Source organism: Cnephaeus nilssonii, assembly GCF_951640355.1.
Source record: "Cnephaeus nilssonii genome assembly, chromosome: 7".
Taxonomy (NCBI): domain Eukaryota; kingdom Metazoa; phylum Chordata; class Mammalia; order Chiroptera; family Vespertilionidae; genus Cnephaeus; species Cnephaeus nilssonii.
In genome coordinates, this window is record NC_137078.1 from 84,019,975 (window position 1) to 84,035,821 (window position 15,847).

Sequence of the window (15,847 nt, forward strand, 5' to 3'; positions counted from 1 at the left end):
TTTGCATCACAGCCCTTTCTCCAGATTTCTGAACGCTAGTAGATGCTGAGAAAGATCCCAGCACTCATCCACACAGGTCACCTTGCCCCCACCTAACCACACAGCTCCCTGTTGTCTCTGCTCACATCCCAAACCCTCAGAGACCTCACTGACCTTCTACCTAAAATAGCACCATCCTCACCCTAGCTGGTGTTGCTCACTTGGTAGGAGCATCACCGCATCCATCAAAGAGTCTCATGTTCAATTCCCAGTCAGGGCACATATCCAGGTCTCAGGTTCAATCCCATACTGAACTCAGCTGATCCATGTGGATGTTTCTCTCTCTTTCTCTCCCTCTTCCTTCCTCACTCTATAAAATCAATGAAAACATGTTTTTTAAAAAATGCACTGTCCTCTATCCTTCCATATCCCTTTGCCCTGCTTTAATTTTTCTTTACAATACTTGTTGCTTCCACTTTATTTTATCATTTATATGTTAGCTCCTGCTCTGATTTTTCCATGAGGATAGGTTCTGCACATCTTATTCCTCATGTATAACCTTGCCTAGAATGACACCATCACAGACTAGGCCCTCACATTTTATTTTATGGATGGATGCACAGTTGGATGAATGGATCAATTGATGGTCAGTGGATGGATGGATGAATGAATGGATGGACAGATGGATCAATGGATGAAAGGATGGAAAGACTGATGAATGATCAATGGATGGATGAATGGATTCATGGATGAATGGGTAGATGAGTTGATATCCAAAATGCCACAGGAAACACCTATAGAGCAGAGCACAAAACACTCCAGCAATTCTTGCATATGAATGTAACTTTATTTTTACCTAAAGCCGACTCATATTTGCTCTTCCAGACACCTCTGAGGGGATAAGTGTGGTTGTTTCTAGTCCCAATTTCAGAATCTGGGAGTAGAGGAATGAGTAACACAGGATCTGAAGGCTGCTGGAGCCCTCTGGCTTCCTTGGGTGGCATCTGCAGCCCATCCTTTCTCCTCAGATGTCTGGGACTGAGATGTCTTTAGCACAAGGATGCTGGAGAATACCCCTGGTCTTAGCTGAGTGTGGAGGCAGCAGTGAGATTGGTGGGCTGATTCTAGTGGATGATGAGGACCATTTGCAGGAGCTGAGGATTGGAGAAGTCACATCAGGTGAAGCTAAAAAGGATGCAGGACACAGGAGGTGAGTGGCTTTGGCCTCTGGGACCCACTGCCCCTACCTCTGCCAATGTCCTTGCCTGTAGGACACGTTTTCTTTTCTCAGCTCAGAACTTCCCAAATATTGTTTCTAAACCTCGGAGACACACAGTAGTACCTGTCTTATTTTGGAGTTGGACATTCCCATTCCTTGTCCTCCCAACTTTCAAACTGGGTATTTCTTAAGCCCAACGCCAGGACAGTCACCCACATGCCTGGCCCAATACCTGTATGGCTAGATGCAATACATGCTCCCTGAGGATGCCCAGACCAGGGGGGAAGGGAGTGGTCTCTGTGTAGGAAAGGTCCAGGATCAAGGCCAACCTGAGGCAGGGTTCTGGACATGAACTGACCTGAATGAGCCTTTGCATTATCTGACTTAATCCCCTCAACAGCCATGCCAGGAGGGTACTAACTAATATCATTCTCATGCCATTGATGGAGAAACTGAGGCTCTGACCACACTGCCAGTTTGTGGTGGAGCCTGGATTCGCTACAGGTCTGACTCCAGAGCCGGTGTTCTTGGCACTAGAATGGGTGCCTATAGTTCACACGAACATTTCTGGAACAACACAGGGGTCACTAACTGGATAAAAGGAGGGATGAATCCTGGCCAGTTTTGGCTCAGTTAGTTGGGCATTTTCCCGAGCACCGAAAGGTTACTGGTTCCATTCCTGGTCAGGGCACATGCCTGGGTTGTGGACTGACTTGATCCCTAGTAAGGGGCATGCAGAAGATAGCCAATTGATGTTCCCCTCCACGTCGATGTTTGTCTCTCTCTTTCCCTTCCTCTCTCTAAAAATCAATTTTTTAAATATATATTTTTTAAGAATCTCAAGGTACTAGCCAAGGCAGGTTGCTTCACGCTCCAGGCTATGGCCTTCAGGGGGCACGTGTTGTAATAACACCAGTTTCTCAAGCCTGCCCCACTGCAGGAGTCAGGGGGTGAGAAGCACAAGGGTGGAGTCGTCTGCCCAGAAGGGCTTGCCTGTGTTTCAGGCCAACATTGGTGGGAAAATAGTGGTTTTGAACTTGAAAAGTTGCCTCATCATTTCAGAGGCAACCAAACCTCTGCTTCCCACGTTACTTTCCCCAACCCACCCCCACCTCCGCCCCAAACTTTCCCATGTCAGCACACCAAGTGTCTGGAACCCTTTCATTCTGCCATGTCCCAGCTTAAGGCTCTGTCTGTCTACAGCAGGCTCCTGTGGAAAGGTTGTACCAGTAAAGGGGTGTTCTAGAAGCCCCCATCACCTCGGGGAGTGAACCCTAGCTTGGGCTAACAGGAGCCCCTTGGGCAGAGCCTGTGAGGGAGCTTGAGGTTGGTAGGGAAGTGATTTCGAATGAGGGAAGTAGGGTACAGCCACAAATGGTCAGAGTAGAGTGGGGACTTGGCCAAGAATTAAGGGTTACAGGGGCCTTAAAAATGTCAACTTGTGTACACAGAAGTGTCTAAACGTCAGAGCTGTCATGGCTGCCCAGGTGGCCTGCCTTGGACTTATATGGGTAATGGGTGTAACGGGTCACCCCATAGGCAGTGTATGTCAGTTGGATCTTTTCTGGGGCCAGTCGGGGAGTATGGTATTTCCTGGACCTGGGAACCCAGATCTTAGCCATCAGCTACCTGTGCCAAGTTCAGATCCTTGAGCTCTCCTCAGATACCTGAGCTCAGGTCCCATGATGTAGCAGATGGAGGCAGGCAGGAAGCCATTGAAGGTGGAGCTCATGACTGAACTATAGGCGCCCATGGAGGGGAAGATGAGCCAGTCACCCACGTCCAGCTCGGGCAGCTGCACCTCCTCATTGAAGAACGTGTCAAAGGCATCACACGTGGGACCATAAAGGATGCAGGGGAAGAGGGGCGGCTTCGAGCAGAGCTCCTGCAGGGACACAGGGGTGGGCGATCAGAGAAGGAAGAGTTCCTGCCCTTACCTCCCATCCCAGCCCATGCCCTCAGCCAACAGAGCACCCCCAGGCACAGCAAGGACACTGGCAGTCACTCACACCAACCAGTCCCTATGTGCCAGGCACTGCTCTTGACCCGGCCCTCATGGAGCTTATATGCACTCAAGTGACACATTCTAGCCCTGCCAATTCTCAAAGCCAGACACACAGGGGGCCTCCGTTTGCCATCTATAAAAGCAAAAGATTATAGTCATTAATCACTCAAAATACTGGGTCAAACTCAGCTGCACATTGGAGTCACATTGGAGGAGTTTTAACAAAGGATTGATGCCACGTCCCAACCCATGCGAGGCCTGATTTCAATCGTCTGGGCCTTCGCCTAGGCATCGGGGTCTTTGGAAGCTTCCCAGATGAGTCTACTGTGAAGCAACTTGGAGAACCTCCATTTCCCAGAACTTCTGCATCCCCAACATTCAAGGATTCTGGTAACACACACACATACACACACACACACACACACAAACATACCACACACACACCACACACACACACACACAGTGCATACAGAGATCACATGGAAACCCAGAGGCAAACAGATGTGTGCACACACCCACACAGGACTATGTACCTGTCCACCACCTACCTGCACAGGTGTCAGTCATCATGCTCATACACAAAAATGCACATGCAAATACAAACAGCATGCCTGTGCACATCCTTGCACACGCACATGGTATGACAATGCAACGCCATGTGTAATCTAAGTCCCTGTGCTCTGCACCTTCCAGAGGGATCCCTGCCTCACAGCGAAGAGGTCCGATCTCAGTGCTATCAGGGTCTGGGCCTCCTTACCTTCACCACAATTGGCATCATGGGGAAATGCTCCCTGTGGAAGACGCGAAAGGTGCCATAGTGGCCATCATTGAGATAGTACAACAGTTTCCGGTGGCCTCCTGGGAGAGGGGAAAGGACAGGACTGTGCTCAGCCAGGTCTCACCACTGACCATCAACACTGAGTCCAGCACCCTTAGGACCGGCCCAGATCCTCTGCCCAGCACTGAATAACCCTTCCCAGACGCCCTGCAAGAATCAGGCCTGTTCTCTAGATTCCCACTGCTCCTCTGCCCCACCTGCACCCCATCACAGTGCTGGGGCTGCTACTGCCACTAAGAATAACGCAAGTAGCCATGAACAAGGGCCCAGACATTTTTCCAACCTGTCTACAAAAATCAAATTATTTCATTCTCCTAACGCCGTGGTCGGCAAACTGAGGCTCGTGAGCCACGTGCAGCTCTTTGGCCCCTTGAGTGTGGCTCTTCCACAACAACCCACAGCCTGGGTGAGTCTATTTTCAAGAAGTGGCGTTAGAAGAAGTTTAAAATTAAAAATTTGGCTCTCAAAAGAAATTTCAATCGTTGTACTGTTGATATTTGGTTCTGTTGACTGATGAGTTTGCCGACCACTGTCCTAATGACACTCTGAGTAGGGACATGGAACACTACTGTACAGTTGAGGAACCTGAGTCTTGCCAGAAGTTACAGGACAATGTGGCAGGGCTGGGATTCGTCCCCAGGTCAGGACCCAGGTCCTCTGTCCTCACCTTGACCAGGTTCCCTGAACTTACAGTGTGAGGCAAAACAGGAGCAAAATGCCTTTTCATGACATGATGCCATAAGGGTGCTGTTAGGGGTGTGCTAATTGGTCCATTTCCTTCCTCAAAGGGCCGCCGGGGTAACTCATATTTTCTGTTTTCTTTATCCTGATACTCTGGCATCTGGGGCCTTGCTGACCCTGGAGACACCATTCCTGCCAGGGCTGCCTACTTCCTAGGCAGGAAGACACAGCCCTGCAAGGGCACCTGCACATGCGGACCAGCCAGACCAGGGTCTGCACCTGCCAAACCCCTGCTTGAGTAAGCTCTCACAGGGTGAACCACTACCCTCCGCTAACTATCCTGGGGCCAGGGACCAGGCAATTAGGGGCTGCCCATGGAAATTACTCAAAGTAGCCAACCCCAAACCTGCCTACTTAGTTTTGCCTGCCTCCTTCATGCCTTCCCTAGAAAACCAAAGTTGCTGGAAGCCAATTCCAGCATGTCATAATTGCAAGAGTTTTATCAAAAGGTTGATGGAACTTGGGGACTCAACAAGGGCTGAGTCACATATGTTATTGCCTGTTGGGAATGGCTAAAGTCATTTCCCCAAACCTGAAAAGCATGATTGCTTGCTGCCAGACAGCTCAGGGCATCTTAATCTACATGTTATTGCCTCCTCCTGGCCAAACACCTGAACAGCCTGAGGTAATTCCCCAATCTGACAATGAATTCTGTACCTAACCCTACCCTTTGATGTGTATATCTCCACCTTGCCTTAGGTCAATTTGTGTTAATAAAAAGCAAGTGCTGTAACTGGTTTGGCTCAGTGGATAGAGCGTCAACCTGTGGACTGAAAGGTCCCAGGTTCGATTCCAGTCAGGGGCATGTACGTTGGTTGTGGGCACATCCCCAGCAGGAGGTGTGCAGGAAGCAGCTGATGGATGTTTCTCTCTCATCGATGTTTCTAGTTCTCTATCCCTCTCCCTTCCTCTCTGTAAAAAATCAATAAAAATATTTTTTTAACGCTTTGCACTTGCTTGCTTTTTTCTTGATTCCTTTATTCTAATGCTAACCATGTCGAGTCACACTCGACATCCGAGTGCAAAAGGTTAAAAAATAAAAAGCAAATGGTCCTGAAACAAGGAGCTAAGTCTTCTCTGACTCCCCAAATGCCTTTCAAAATTATGTTTCATCTCTGGACTCTTAATTTACGCACAGGCCCTCCTCCAGGTTTCCTGAGCCCTATTAAACGTCGGATCAAGACTAACAGCGAAACAAAGTGAAGCCTGTCACCACTGCCGGCCCCTTTTCCTGCCTCCTGACCTACCCGATGCTTCCCCGTGTGGCCCAGGGTGCCTGCCATGACTCCTCAATCCAGGGAACTATGAGTAAAATCTTCTTATTGAACGCAGTTATTTCTGTGTCTGTATGTCTCCTATTATCTGACTAAAACAGATCCCAGCTACATCTTAAACAGTGCCCGGCTCTCACAGTCAGAGAGCAGCATAATTGTCACCTCCTTCCCTCTAAATACTCTGCCTCTTTTGATGCCTCATGAGTACATGGCAGCTTCTCCCCAGCTCCATTACACTCCGATGTACATTGAGCTGATGCTCACCTACAGCCCCAGGTCCTAGGACATGAACTCCTACCAGCCAGTTTCTGAACAACCACTCCTGGTCCGTCCTTAGACAATGATTTCCTTAATCTTTCCACTGGTTTCCGTGGGCACTGGGGCCATTCCAACCACTTGAGCCTTTAGATGCCCAGATCTTTCTGATTATTTGGTTTTCTCCCCAAGGCCTCCCCCACCCCCATCTTCTTCTCCCTGGTGTGAGCCACTCCTGTCCTCTGCTCTCTCTCAGCTGCCAGCACTGACCCTGCCTCCTGCGCCCACAGCCCCACTTGTCCCTAAGCCAGTTGGTCATGGGTTAGTCCTGGCAGCCCTGAGGCTGGCACTCCGCTCTGCTGGCATGTCTGCAAATACAAGGGCACCAGCCTCTCAGTCGGACAGACCTGGCGCCGCTGTGCACGAACTGGCTTTGCTGCCTCAGACAATCACTTCCTCTCTCTGAGCCTCAAGATCTCTGCCTGTAAAATGGGAATGACCCCAAACTGCTCTCAGGAGGGCTGAGCAGAAATTGGGTAAAATAGTAGTTTCTCACATAATAGATCCTTAATCACTGGCAGCTCATGCTATTGTGAAGACAAAAATAGTAAGACATAATATGTATACCTCTGGCCTTTGTTAAATGATGGCTAAGATCATATCCCCAAATCACAATATTCTCTAATGAGACACTTTGTGCCTTTAGGATTACAAAGATGTGGGTAGGGCATTTGTACAAAGGATAAGGAACAGATTAAAATGAATTAGAGCCTGGCTGGCGTGGCTCAGTGGCTGAGCATGAACCTGTGACCAGGAGGTCATGGTTCAATTCCTGGTCAGGGCACATGCCCAAGTTGCAAACTCGATCCCCAGTGTGAGATGTGCAGGAGTCAGCCAGTCAGTGATTCTCCCTCATCATTGATGTTTCTGTCTCTCTCTCCCTCTCCCTTCCTCTCTAAAATCAATAAAAATATTTTTAAAATATAAAATAAAAATTACTTAGAAATAGTTATATTATGGTCATAAAATTTCAAAGTAAAGGGCACTAACCCAGAGGGTGAGTCTATTGTAGCTCATCATGAACTTGAGTTTCTACTTAGTCCCTTTGTGAGGACAGCTACCCCACCCGACTCCATCCCCGACATAACAAACAATCAAAAACTCCCATGAGATGGTGACCTCGATATCATTTACTGTTACCCAGAAATGTCACCCTTAACCTCCAGGCCATGATACCGACAATATTTCCTTCATGTATGTGTTGTAAAATTAGTATTTACTGACTATATTTTTTGTTATAAAAATTCCACACCTGTTAGAAAATGCTTTCTTGGGAACAGTAAGGTGCACACCGGGAGTGGAGGCTGTGCCCTCAGACTTCCCCTCCAGACACAAGGGAACAGACCCCCAGTGCCTCCCTCCAGCCTATCTGAGAACAACACAAAAATGTTACTAACAGGTTCTACCCTGTAGCTAAATCACAGCATGTTTCCCCCGAATGAGGAACCCAGGGTGGAACTCAGACCCTCTGCCCCTCCTGCCCCCAAGGCCTGGGGACCCCTGGACAGAGCGCTCCCTGCCCAGTCCGGGCCCACCCACCAGGCTGCAGCACAGCCTTCTTGGCGATGATGTTGACAGCGGCCACGCAGACAGATGCCGCGTAGAAGCGGCCGGGCTCCGCAATGACTTCAATGCCGGCTCCCTCGGGGAAGTCCTGGGCCAGGGCAGCATTGATCACTCTCGCCATCTGTGGGGACAGACCAGAGCCCTGTGAGGCCAGTTCCTATGCGGGGTCTTTCCCTGCGTCTTCTCTCTTCTTTCCCCTGACAGCTCTGTGGGAAGGTGTCAGCACCCCATTGAGCAGGGGAGGAAACAGGTAACACTGTGGCCCAGAGGGGAGGGGCCCGAGGGCACAAGCCTAGTGACCAGGCTGCAGCACCATGAGGTCTGACTCAGAAACATTGAAATCAATACGTGATCAGCACAGGGGGACTGTCCCCTGGGTGTGGGGGACACAGTAAGTACACCTCTATCTGACGGTAGCCTTACCAGGGGTAGAACCAACACGTCTAAAGAAGGCACAGAACTGCATGCGCGCGCACACACACACAAACACACACACACACGTATATGCGCACAGGCCACGTATGTAGAGTCACAGACCTCTCAACCAACACAAAGCCCAGCTACATGCAGGCACATGCCTGAGTTCCAAGAGCTCCCTGTACACTAACACACACTCTGTGCAATGTGCCCAGGCTGGGACCCCCAGACGCCCTCTCCTCCTCCCCTCCTACCTCCTCAAACTCCGGCTCAGAGCCCTCCACTCCGGGGAAGCCCCCTCCAATGTCCAGGAGGCTCATGTCATGCCCGACCCCACGGCCCATCTGGAACACGCGCCGGCAGTCGGCGATGGCCTGTGCGAAGCTGTGGGGATCCTGGCAGTCGGAGCCCACGTGGAAGCTGAGCGCAGGTGCAGTGACGGGGCGGAAACACACGAGGAAACGCAAGCGTCAGCAGGAGGAGGGTCACATTGGGAAACAGCCACACAGGCACATGTGAACCAGACGGACACAGACACGGGGACACGCGTGACTACATGGAGCTCGTGGGCACCCACAGAAACCACAGCCTTGGCTGTGCACATGGGGACCCCAGAGACACACACCACATGACAGTCCGTGAGTTGGGGCTCTCGTGGTTGTGTGGCCTTCACCTCTCCCAAAGCCTCGTGGTAGGGGCTCCCGTTCTTCTCCTCCTTGGGATGCATGCGATCTGAACCCCAAATCTCAAACCACCCACCTGGGAGGGCAGAGGACCCAATCAGGGGCAGGTGGGGTGAGGTGAGGGAGGACGCGCCTCAGGTGCAACATTCAAGGGGGCACCAAGCACTGAGCAATCAACATCAGTAACCTCCATGCAATACACACATATATGTTAGAGAGGAAGAGCCAGTGAGAGAGAGAGAGAGAGACCTCAATTGGTTGCCTCCTGCACACACCCCATCAAGGGATAGAAAGCACTGATGCAAAAATAGCCATGATGAATAAAATACAAAAACTTTAAATAAAGACAAGAGTAGTAAAGAGTAATTGGACCCAGAAGCAAAAGGAAAATCAGAAATGCCAATCCTGTCTTGATTGAAAATTTTGATATTCTCTCATCATGGATTTTTTCTGCATTAATTTTTTAAATAATGTGTTAAGACATTATATATCTCGAGTACAAAGTTTTCGGCATCCCGTTATATGTTGCACCCAAGGCCAGTGCCTTGCTTGCCCCACCCTCCCAGCAGCTGACATCCACCTCCTCTTCTGAGGACCACAAGGAGCCACTGGACCCGAGGCCCCCGGTGAGTCAGAGGCCGGGGACAGGCGGGGGACCAGGAGCCCTGCCTCTCAGGAGAGAAAGTCCGTGCTCTTACCTGGCTCCCACCACAGCCAGGCCTAGGTCTCGGGCGGACTTGAGCAAGTGTCCACACAGCTCCAGGCTGGCCCCAAACTTGGCGCTCATACGGATGAGGCTATGGCTGTCCTCGGTCCACAGTCGGAGGACCAGCCTGGGAGGGGGTATGAGTGTGACAGGCATTCTTAGACACATGAACCCCAGGCCTGGATGCTTTTCTGCCCCACCCAAATTCCCTCTACCCTCCCTCCACCCTGCCTCGGTCCTCTGGACTGTCCAGCCATAAGTGTCGAGGGAGGGAACACAGCACTACTTACCATACTTCTGCCCAGACAAGAAAAAATCAGGAAAAGGATAAAATTATAAACATCCCTTCAGCAGACCTCCTGTCACAGGATCACAGATGTTAAATAACTTTCCCAGGAACACACAGATATGACAAGTGAGAAATGTGAGCCCTGTTCTTCCTGAATCCTATGTGAGTGCTTTTTCCACGAGGTTGCTGACTCCAGACCTCCTAATGCCATGCTCTGCCAGCGTCTCTGCAGACACAGGGAACCTTTATTTGACACGAGTGGGCACCGGGGAGGCACTGGAACACCCGACCCACATTCTTGTTCGTTGCTGCTTGGGCGTCTCCTAGTCACCACAGAACAGCCTTCATCTCCTCGCTGAGGCCCAAGGCAGTTGCCAGAACTTCCTCCCTGTGCCCACCTGCCTGCAGCCCTGCTGGTCTCACCTGGCCCCAGGGTGGTGCTGGGCCACCTTGGTCAGCTCCTCCTCACTGTCGAAGGTCAGGAGCTGCACCCCATGGCGGGCAGCATACTGCAGGTGGGAGATGGGCTTGCAGGGGTGGGCATAGATGATGCGTGAGGGGGCCACGCCCAGGCCCAGCACCTGCTCCAGCTCCACCTGCCAGGGGCAAAGCCAGAGTAAAGGGCTGCCTCCCTGCTGCCCTGCTTTTTGGGCACAGGCACCACGGGCATGATGGCTATCCCCTACTGAGCCCCTACTGTGCATCTGGCCCAGCGCTGGGCACATATTGTGCTATTTCAGCTTCTAGACTGATCTAAGGAACATAGAGTTGAACCCATTTTAAAGACCAAGAAACTGAGGCTCCAGTGAAATGGCTGGGCCGGGACAGAACAGGGTCTGTGGATTAAAGCACATGTTCCCTTCACTCCTTAGCTCATACTGACTGCCCTAGTCACCTAGACCAGAGGAGGGTGGACCACTCCTAGTTCATTCATTTATTCTTTCACAAACAAGTGGGCACCACACACATCAGCCACTGTTTATGGGCTGCTGTCCCACTTCTGGACTCCTGGAAATGAGCCTTTTTTCCCTAGGAATGTCAGGCCTAGGAATGAGGCAACTGGCAGTGGGCCCAAGCTCACCTGGCTGGCACAGTCGAAGCCGGTGCCCAGGGCGGCCAGGACACGCAGCACCCAGGGGCTGCTGTTACACTTCACCGCATAGAAGGGCGAGACCCTTGGCAGGGCCTGGCAGAAGGCCTGATGGCGGCTGGCCAACACACCCAGGTCGGCCACCATGAAGGGGTCCCGTTGGTCCTGCCAAGGCAGAGAGAGAGGCAAGAAAGGCTGGGCGTTGTGTCATTTCATTGAGTCCTCACAGTGTCTCCATGCGGCAAGTACTACTGTGTTCCCAGTTAGGAAAAGAGGAAACTACGGCTCTAAAATCTCTTTTAATTTTTTTCCTTTCTCTTGAATACATTGGGGTGACACTGGTTAAAAAATTATAGAGGTTTCAGGCGCACTACAATATGAATCTTTTTGTCAAGGTCAACAGCAACTACAGGGCAATGGTAGGATTTGAGCCTTGATCTTCTAACTCCTACAACAGGAAGTCAAGAGGGCAACAAGCTTTGTAGACCAAATGGGCACCAGGACTCTCCAACCCTCACCCGGATCGCTTAGCACAGGGTGAATTCCCAGGAGCTTGTGGGGGACTAGAAGGGGACAGGAGAACTATCCCATGCCACCCAGGGAACACAGCTATTCAGTAAGACCTAGTAAACTGACTCATAAAACACAAACAGAAAGGCTTATGTTGTCCCTGCCTAAGTAAGGACTGAGACCCACCCTCTCCACTCCCCTCTCCATGACCTTTCCCTCCCCTCCCTCCTCTCCCCTCACCGAATCAGAGAGCTCCTGGATCTTCTTCAAGACCACCTCCATGGCAGATTCCTCAGGCCCCAGGGGGATGAGATCCTTCAACAACGAGCTTCCTGGGCATCCTTCCTTCTCCTTCGAGTCCTTGAGGGTGGTGCTCGTCCCTGACTGTCCATCAGAGCCCTCTGCCAGGGACACTCCCAGCATCCTGGAAAGGCCTTGCTCTGAGGACACTCCTCCCTCCTCCTCCCAGCGCCCTGCTGGCCCGTGGAGCCAGTGTTCCTAGGCCAGTAAGTCCTCGGCGCTCCCATGCAGCCACATAGAGCTCCATGGAGCCCTTGTGATCTTTCCCATCTGTAGAATGGACCACTGGCCAGGCCCAGCCTGCTTCAGAGACCTAGTTTGGGATCAAGGGAGATGCTCAAAAGACCCCCTACCATAGGTGGTTGGCATCCTCTTCCAGGCTCCTTCACACACATGTTCCCATTCACAGATGAGAAATGTGACCCACAGAAAAGAGAAGTGCAGAGCCCACGATCTTTAGACTATAGGGCTGAAGATTACAGGGGATCACCTAGCCCAACATTCCACTTTACACATGTGGACAAGTGACCCAGAGAGAGGAAAAGACTTGCCCAAGGTCACCAAGTTGTCAGGAGCTGAGCTGGGACTGGCACCTGGGCTCCCTAAAGCAGCCACTGCACCTGCTGCTGGCCCCCACCCCTGAGACTGAAGTGAGGGCCGCCTACAGCCTCAGTCCTTCTGTTTCATCAGTTGGGGCTGCACCCATGGGCCCTACTCCACCCCCAGACTCACCTGGTGCCGATCATCACCTGCTTCTTCAGGCCCAGCACAGGGGACCAGGACCTATGGGGTCTTGGGCTTCAGGTAAATCCCTTTGGGAAGAGCAGAACTCAGCTCAGATCTCAGGCCAGGTGAAGTACCTGTGAAGGCTGTCCAGCCAAACCATGGCTACCACGACCCACTCAGCCAAAACTTCCCAGCCCTGTGGGTGGCCCATACAAGAGACCCTCAGGGTGAAGTCAGCCAGCGATGATCAGAGTAGAGAGACCCTGGAAACCCAGTCACTCACCTTCCCACCTCCAAGATAGAAACACCGGGGGCTCAGAGGTCTTCTCACAGATCAGCAAAGCTGGAGTGGAGCTGGGAGTGGAACCTGACCTCAGACTCCAGTCGTAGGCTGAGCAAGAGCTGGTCTTACCCTTTGCTGTCTCTCTGCGCTCCCTGCACATTTAAGTATGTGGCCGGGAGACCCTCTGAGTCACTTGATGTCCCTCCACATTCTCACCGCCCTTTCTCTCCATATGGGCACACCCAGGATCAAGCCACCATCTTGAGGTCACCTCGCCCCTGTGACGTCACTGATACCTCCTGCAGGCTTCCACCCCACCTCTGTGATGACCCGGAGTCTCCTCTTCCAGTTTCTGGGAGTTAGAGCCGCAGGAATCTGCTGCTGCCCTGCCTCTTCTCTTGTGCCAGCCCTTCCTGGCATCTTCCTGCTTGAGGCCTCCCATACCTTTCCCTCCCACCAGGTGCCAAGGCCCCACCTGACCGTCACCTGCAGACTCTGGGGATTTAAAAATCCAGGAAGAGGCAACAGAAAGGACCTGGATTAGAAGGAGGGACTCAGCCCTAGCCGGTTTTGCTCAATGGACAGAGCATCAGCCTGCGGGCTGAAGGGTTCCGGGTTTGATTTCGGTCAAGGGCACATGTCTGGGTTGCGAGCTCAATCCCTAGTAGGGGGTGTGCAGGAGGCAGCTGATGAATGATTCTCTCTCATCATTGATGTTTTTATCTCTCTCCCTCTCCTTTGGTCTCTGAAGTCAATAAAAATATATTTTAAAATTTTAATTTAATTTTTTTTTTAAAAAAAAAGATGGACTCATTATGAAATCTGGCACAAATCCCTTAACCTGCAGGGGACTCATCAATTCCAGCAGTACAATGACGGGAGGGGGCAAGAATGAGCAGGATAAGGCCTCTACTCTATGATCCCAAACAACATGGTAAAGTCCATGACTTTTAGAGACACCCACACCTGCCCAGACTGGTTCACATAGGACTGACTTCTAGCTTCTTTGTAAGCGTATAAGGCTTCAGGCAGATGGTCTCACCTCTGGGAGGCTCGGTTTTATCTGCAGATGGGGATATTGTCCACAGTACCTCACAGGTCTTTCATTATCTGTGAGAAACCAAGGCAAAGAGAGGAAGAAGAATAGCACCTACTTACTAGGATCACAGAGAGTGCATGAGATAATGCATGAGAATCCCATACCTAACACCTTCATGACATTCGTTAAAAACTCATTAAAATAGTTCATGATAATAATGATGTTAGCATGATAAGGAACTTAGAGATCCATCTACACCAGCAATTTTTAAACTTTTTGCCATAAAAACTAAAATATGGACCCCACAGTGGATATTGGTCCTGTCTTGTGGCTACCCACCATCTATGAACATCCACTCCTCCAATCCCTCCCCTCTGCCATGGGCAAGCAAGAAATGGACTTTCCCAGACTCCTTTGTAGCAGGGATGTGTGAGGATGTGACCTTGGCTCTATCAGATTCATTTGCTGGCATGAGGATCAGCTTGTTATAAAAGTGACTATAGTAGCATGTGAGTTGTGGTGAAATAGTAGTTAATATAATTATTACCTGTTCTCATCTGGAATAATCTGATCTCCTAGAAAATCAGGCTTTGGGGATCAAATGTTTGCTGACATAGAATAGCACGAAAGGCACGTATTGGGGGTGGAGTGACATCTAAATGTAAGAGAGAATTGAGAAGAATAAAAGAATAAACTCAGAGTCATCATTTATTGACACTGGACATGGCCGTAGAACCAGGAACTATCTATGACTGAACTATGAGGAATCCCTCACCTCTTGCAGCTGAAGAGATAAAAAAGCCAATAACTAAAACTAAAATCAAAGCTTAAGAATATAAGTTGTCACATTACAATGCGGGTTAAACTATAGACTTACTTCACACACGTGTGCGCACGCACACACACACACACACACACACACACACACACACACCCCACAAACAAAAGGTATCAAGGGACCAACAAGCACATGAAACGATACTCAACATCATTAATCATCAGAGAAATGCAAAATAAAACCATCGTGAGATGCCACTCATCCTCGCTAGCATGGCTAAGATGAAAGAGGCTGGCAATGCCAAGTACTTTGGAAAATGTAAAGCAGCTGGAACTCCCATTCCTTTTGTTGGGAGTGCCATTGCTAAGACCACTTGGAGAACCTCTTTCGCAGTATTTACTTAAGCTAAACATTCACCTACCCTATGACTCAGCAATTCCACTTCTCAGTATATTCCCAGAGAAGTAAGATATACCCAACAAAAATATGTCCACCAAAGACATGTTCACAGCAAATCTATTTACAATATCCCAAATTGGACACAACCCAGAAGTCCATCAACCATAGAATCTATATATATAAAAGGCTAATATGCTAAGTGTCCAACTGTCCGACCGGTCGCTATGACACTCACTGACCACCAGGGGGCAGACACTCAACACAGAATCTGCCATGACGCGCACTGGCCATTTACAGAGTAACAGCACCGCGGACTTGGCACCAACAAACCAAAACTCAGTTTCCCCCAAGTGGGACACAGGCCCCGCCACCACCCCAGAGTGACAGCCCACCAAATCACAGCCAATGCTGCCAAGACCCCATAGCACAAAATGCTGCCCACAACCCAGCCCAGCCCAGAAACGGTCACTGTGGGCACCGGGTAATGACATCACGTAGCAACGCCCAGCTTCCTCTCTCTAGTGACTAGACTCCTTAGAGTTTCTTCAGCCCAGAAACACAACTTACTTTATAGCCAGGTGCAAACATTTTACACTTTAACCAAATGCCTGTGAAGCATTTTCCTGTGCCTCATCTCATTTGATCATCTCAAATGTCCTGGAGTAGGTAGATAGGAGACTCAGTGGAATC

General features: G+C 50.4%; 1 protein-coding gene across 1 annotated transcript; it reads right to left on the reverse strand.

The window, feature by feature from the left end:
• Positions 1 to 2,819: 2,819 nt before the first annotated feature.
• On the reverse strand, positions 2,820 to 12,751 carry LOC307103517 (antizyme inhibitor 2-like; the record flags this gene model as incomplete). Its single annotated transcript, XM_079777866.1, has 9 exons — positions 12,665 to 12,751; positions 11,873 to 12,056; positions 11,114 to 11,287; positions 10,456 to 10,628; positions 9,736 to 9,870; positions 8,609 to 8,774; positions 7,911 to 8,058; positions 3,961 to 4,061; positions 2,820 to 3,083 (listed from the first exon to the last, which is right to left on the reverse strand). The coding sequence occupies exons 1-9, from the start codon at positions 12,676 to 12,678 to the stop codon at positions 2,820 to 2,822; spliced, it is 1,359 nt and encodes a 452-aa protein (XP_079633992.1). The 5' UTR covers positions 12,679 to 12,751.
• Between the last annotated feature and the right edge of the window lie 3,096 nt (positions 12,752 to 15,847).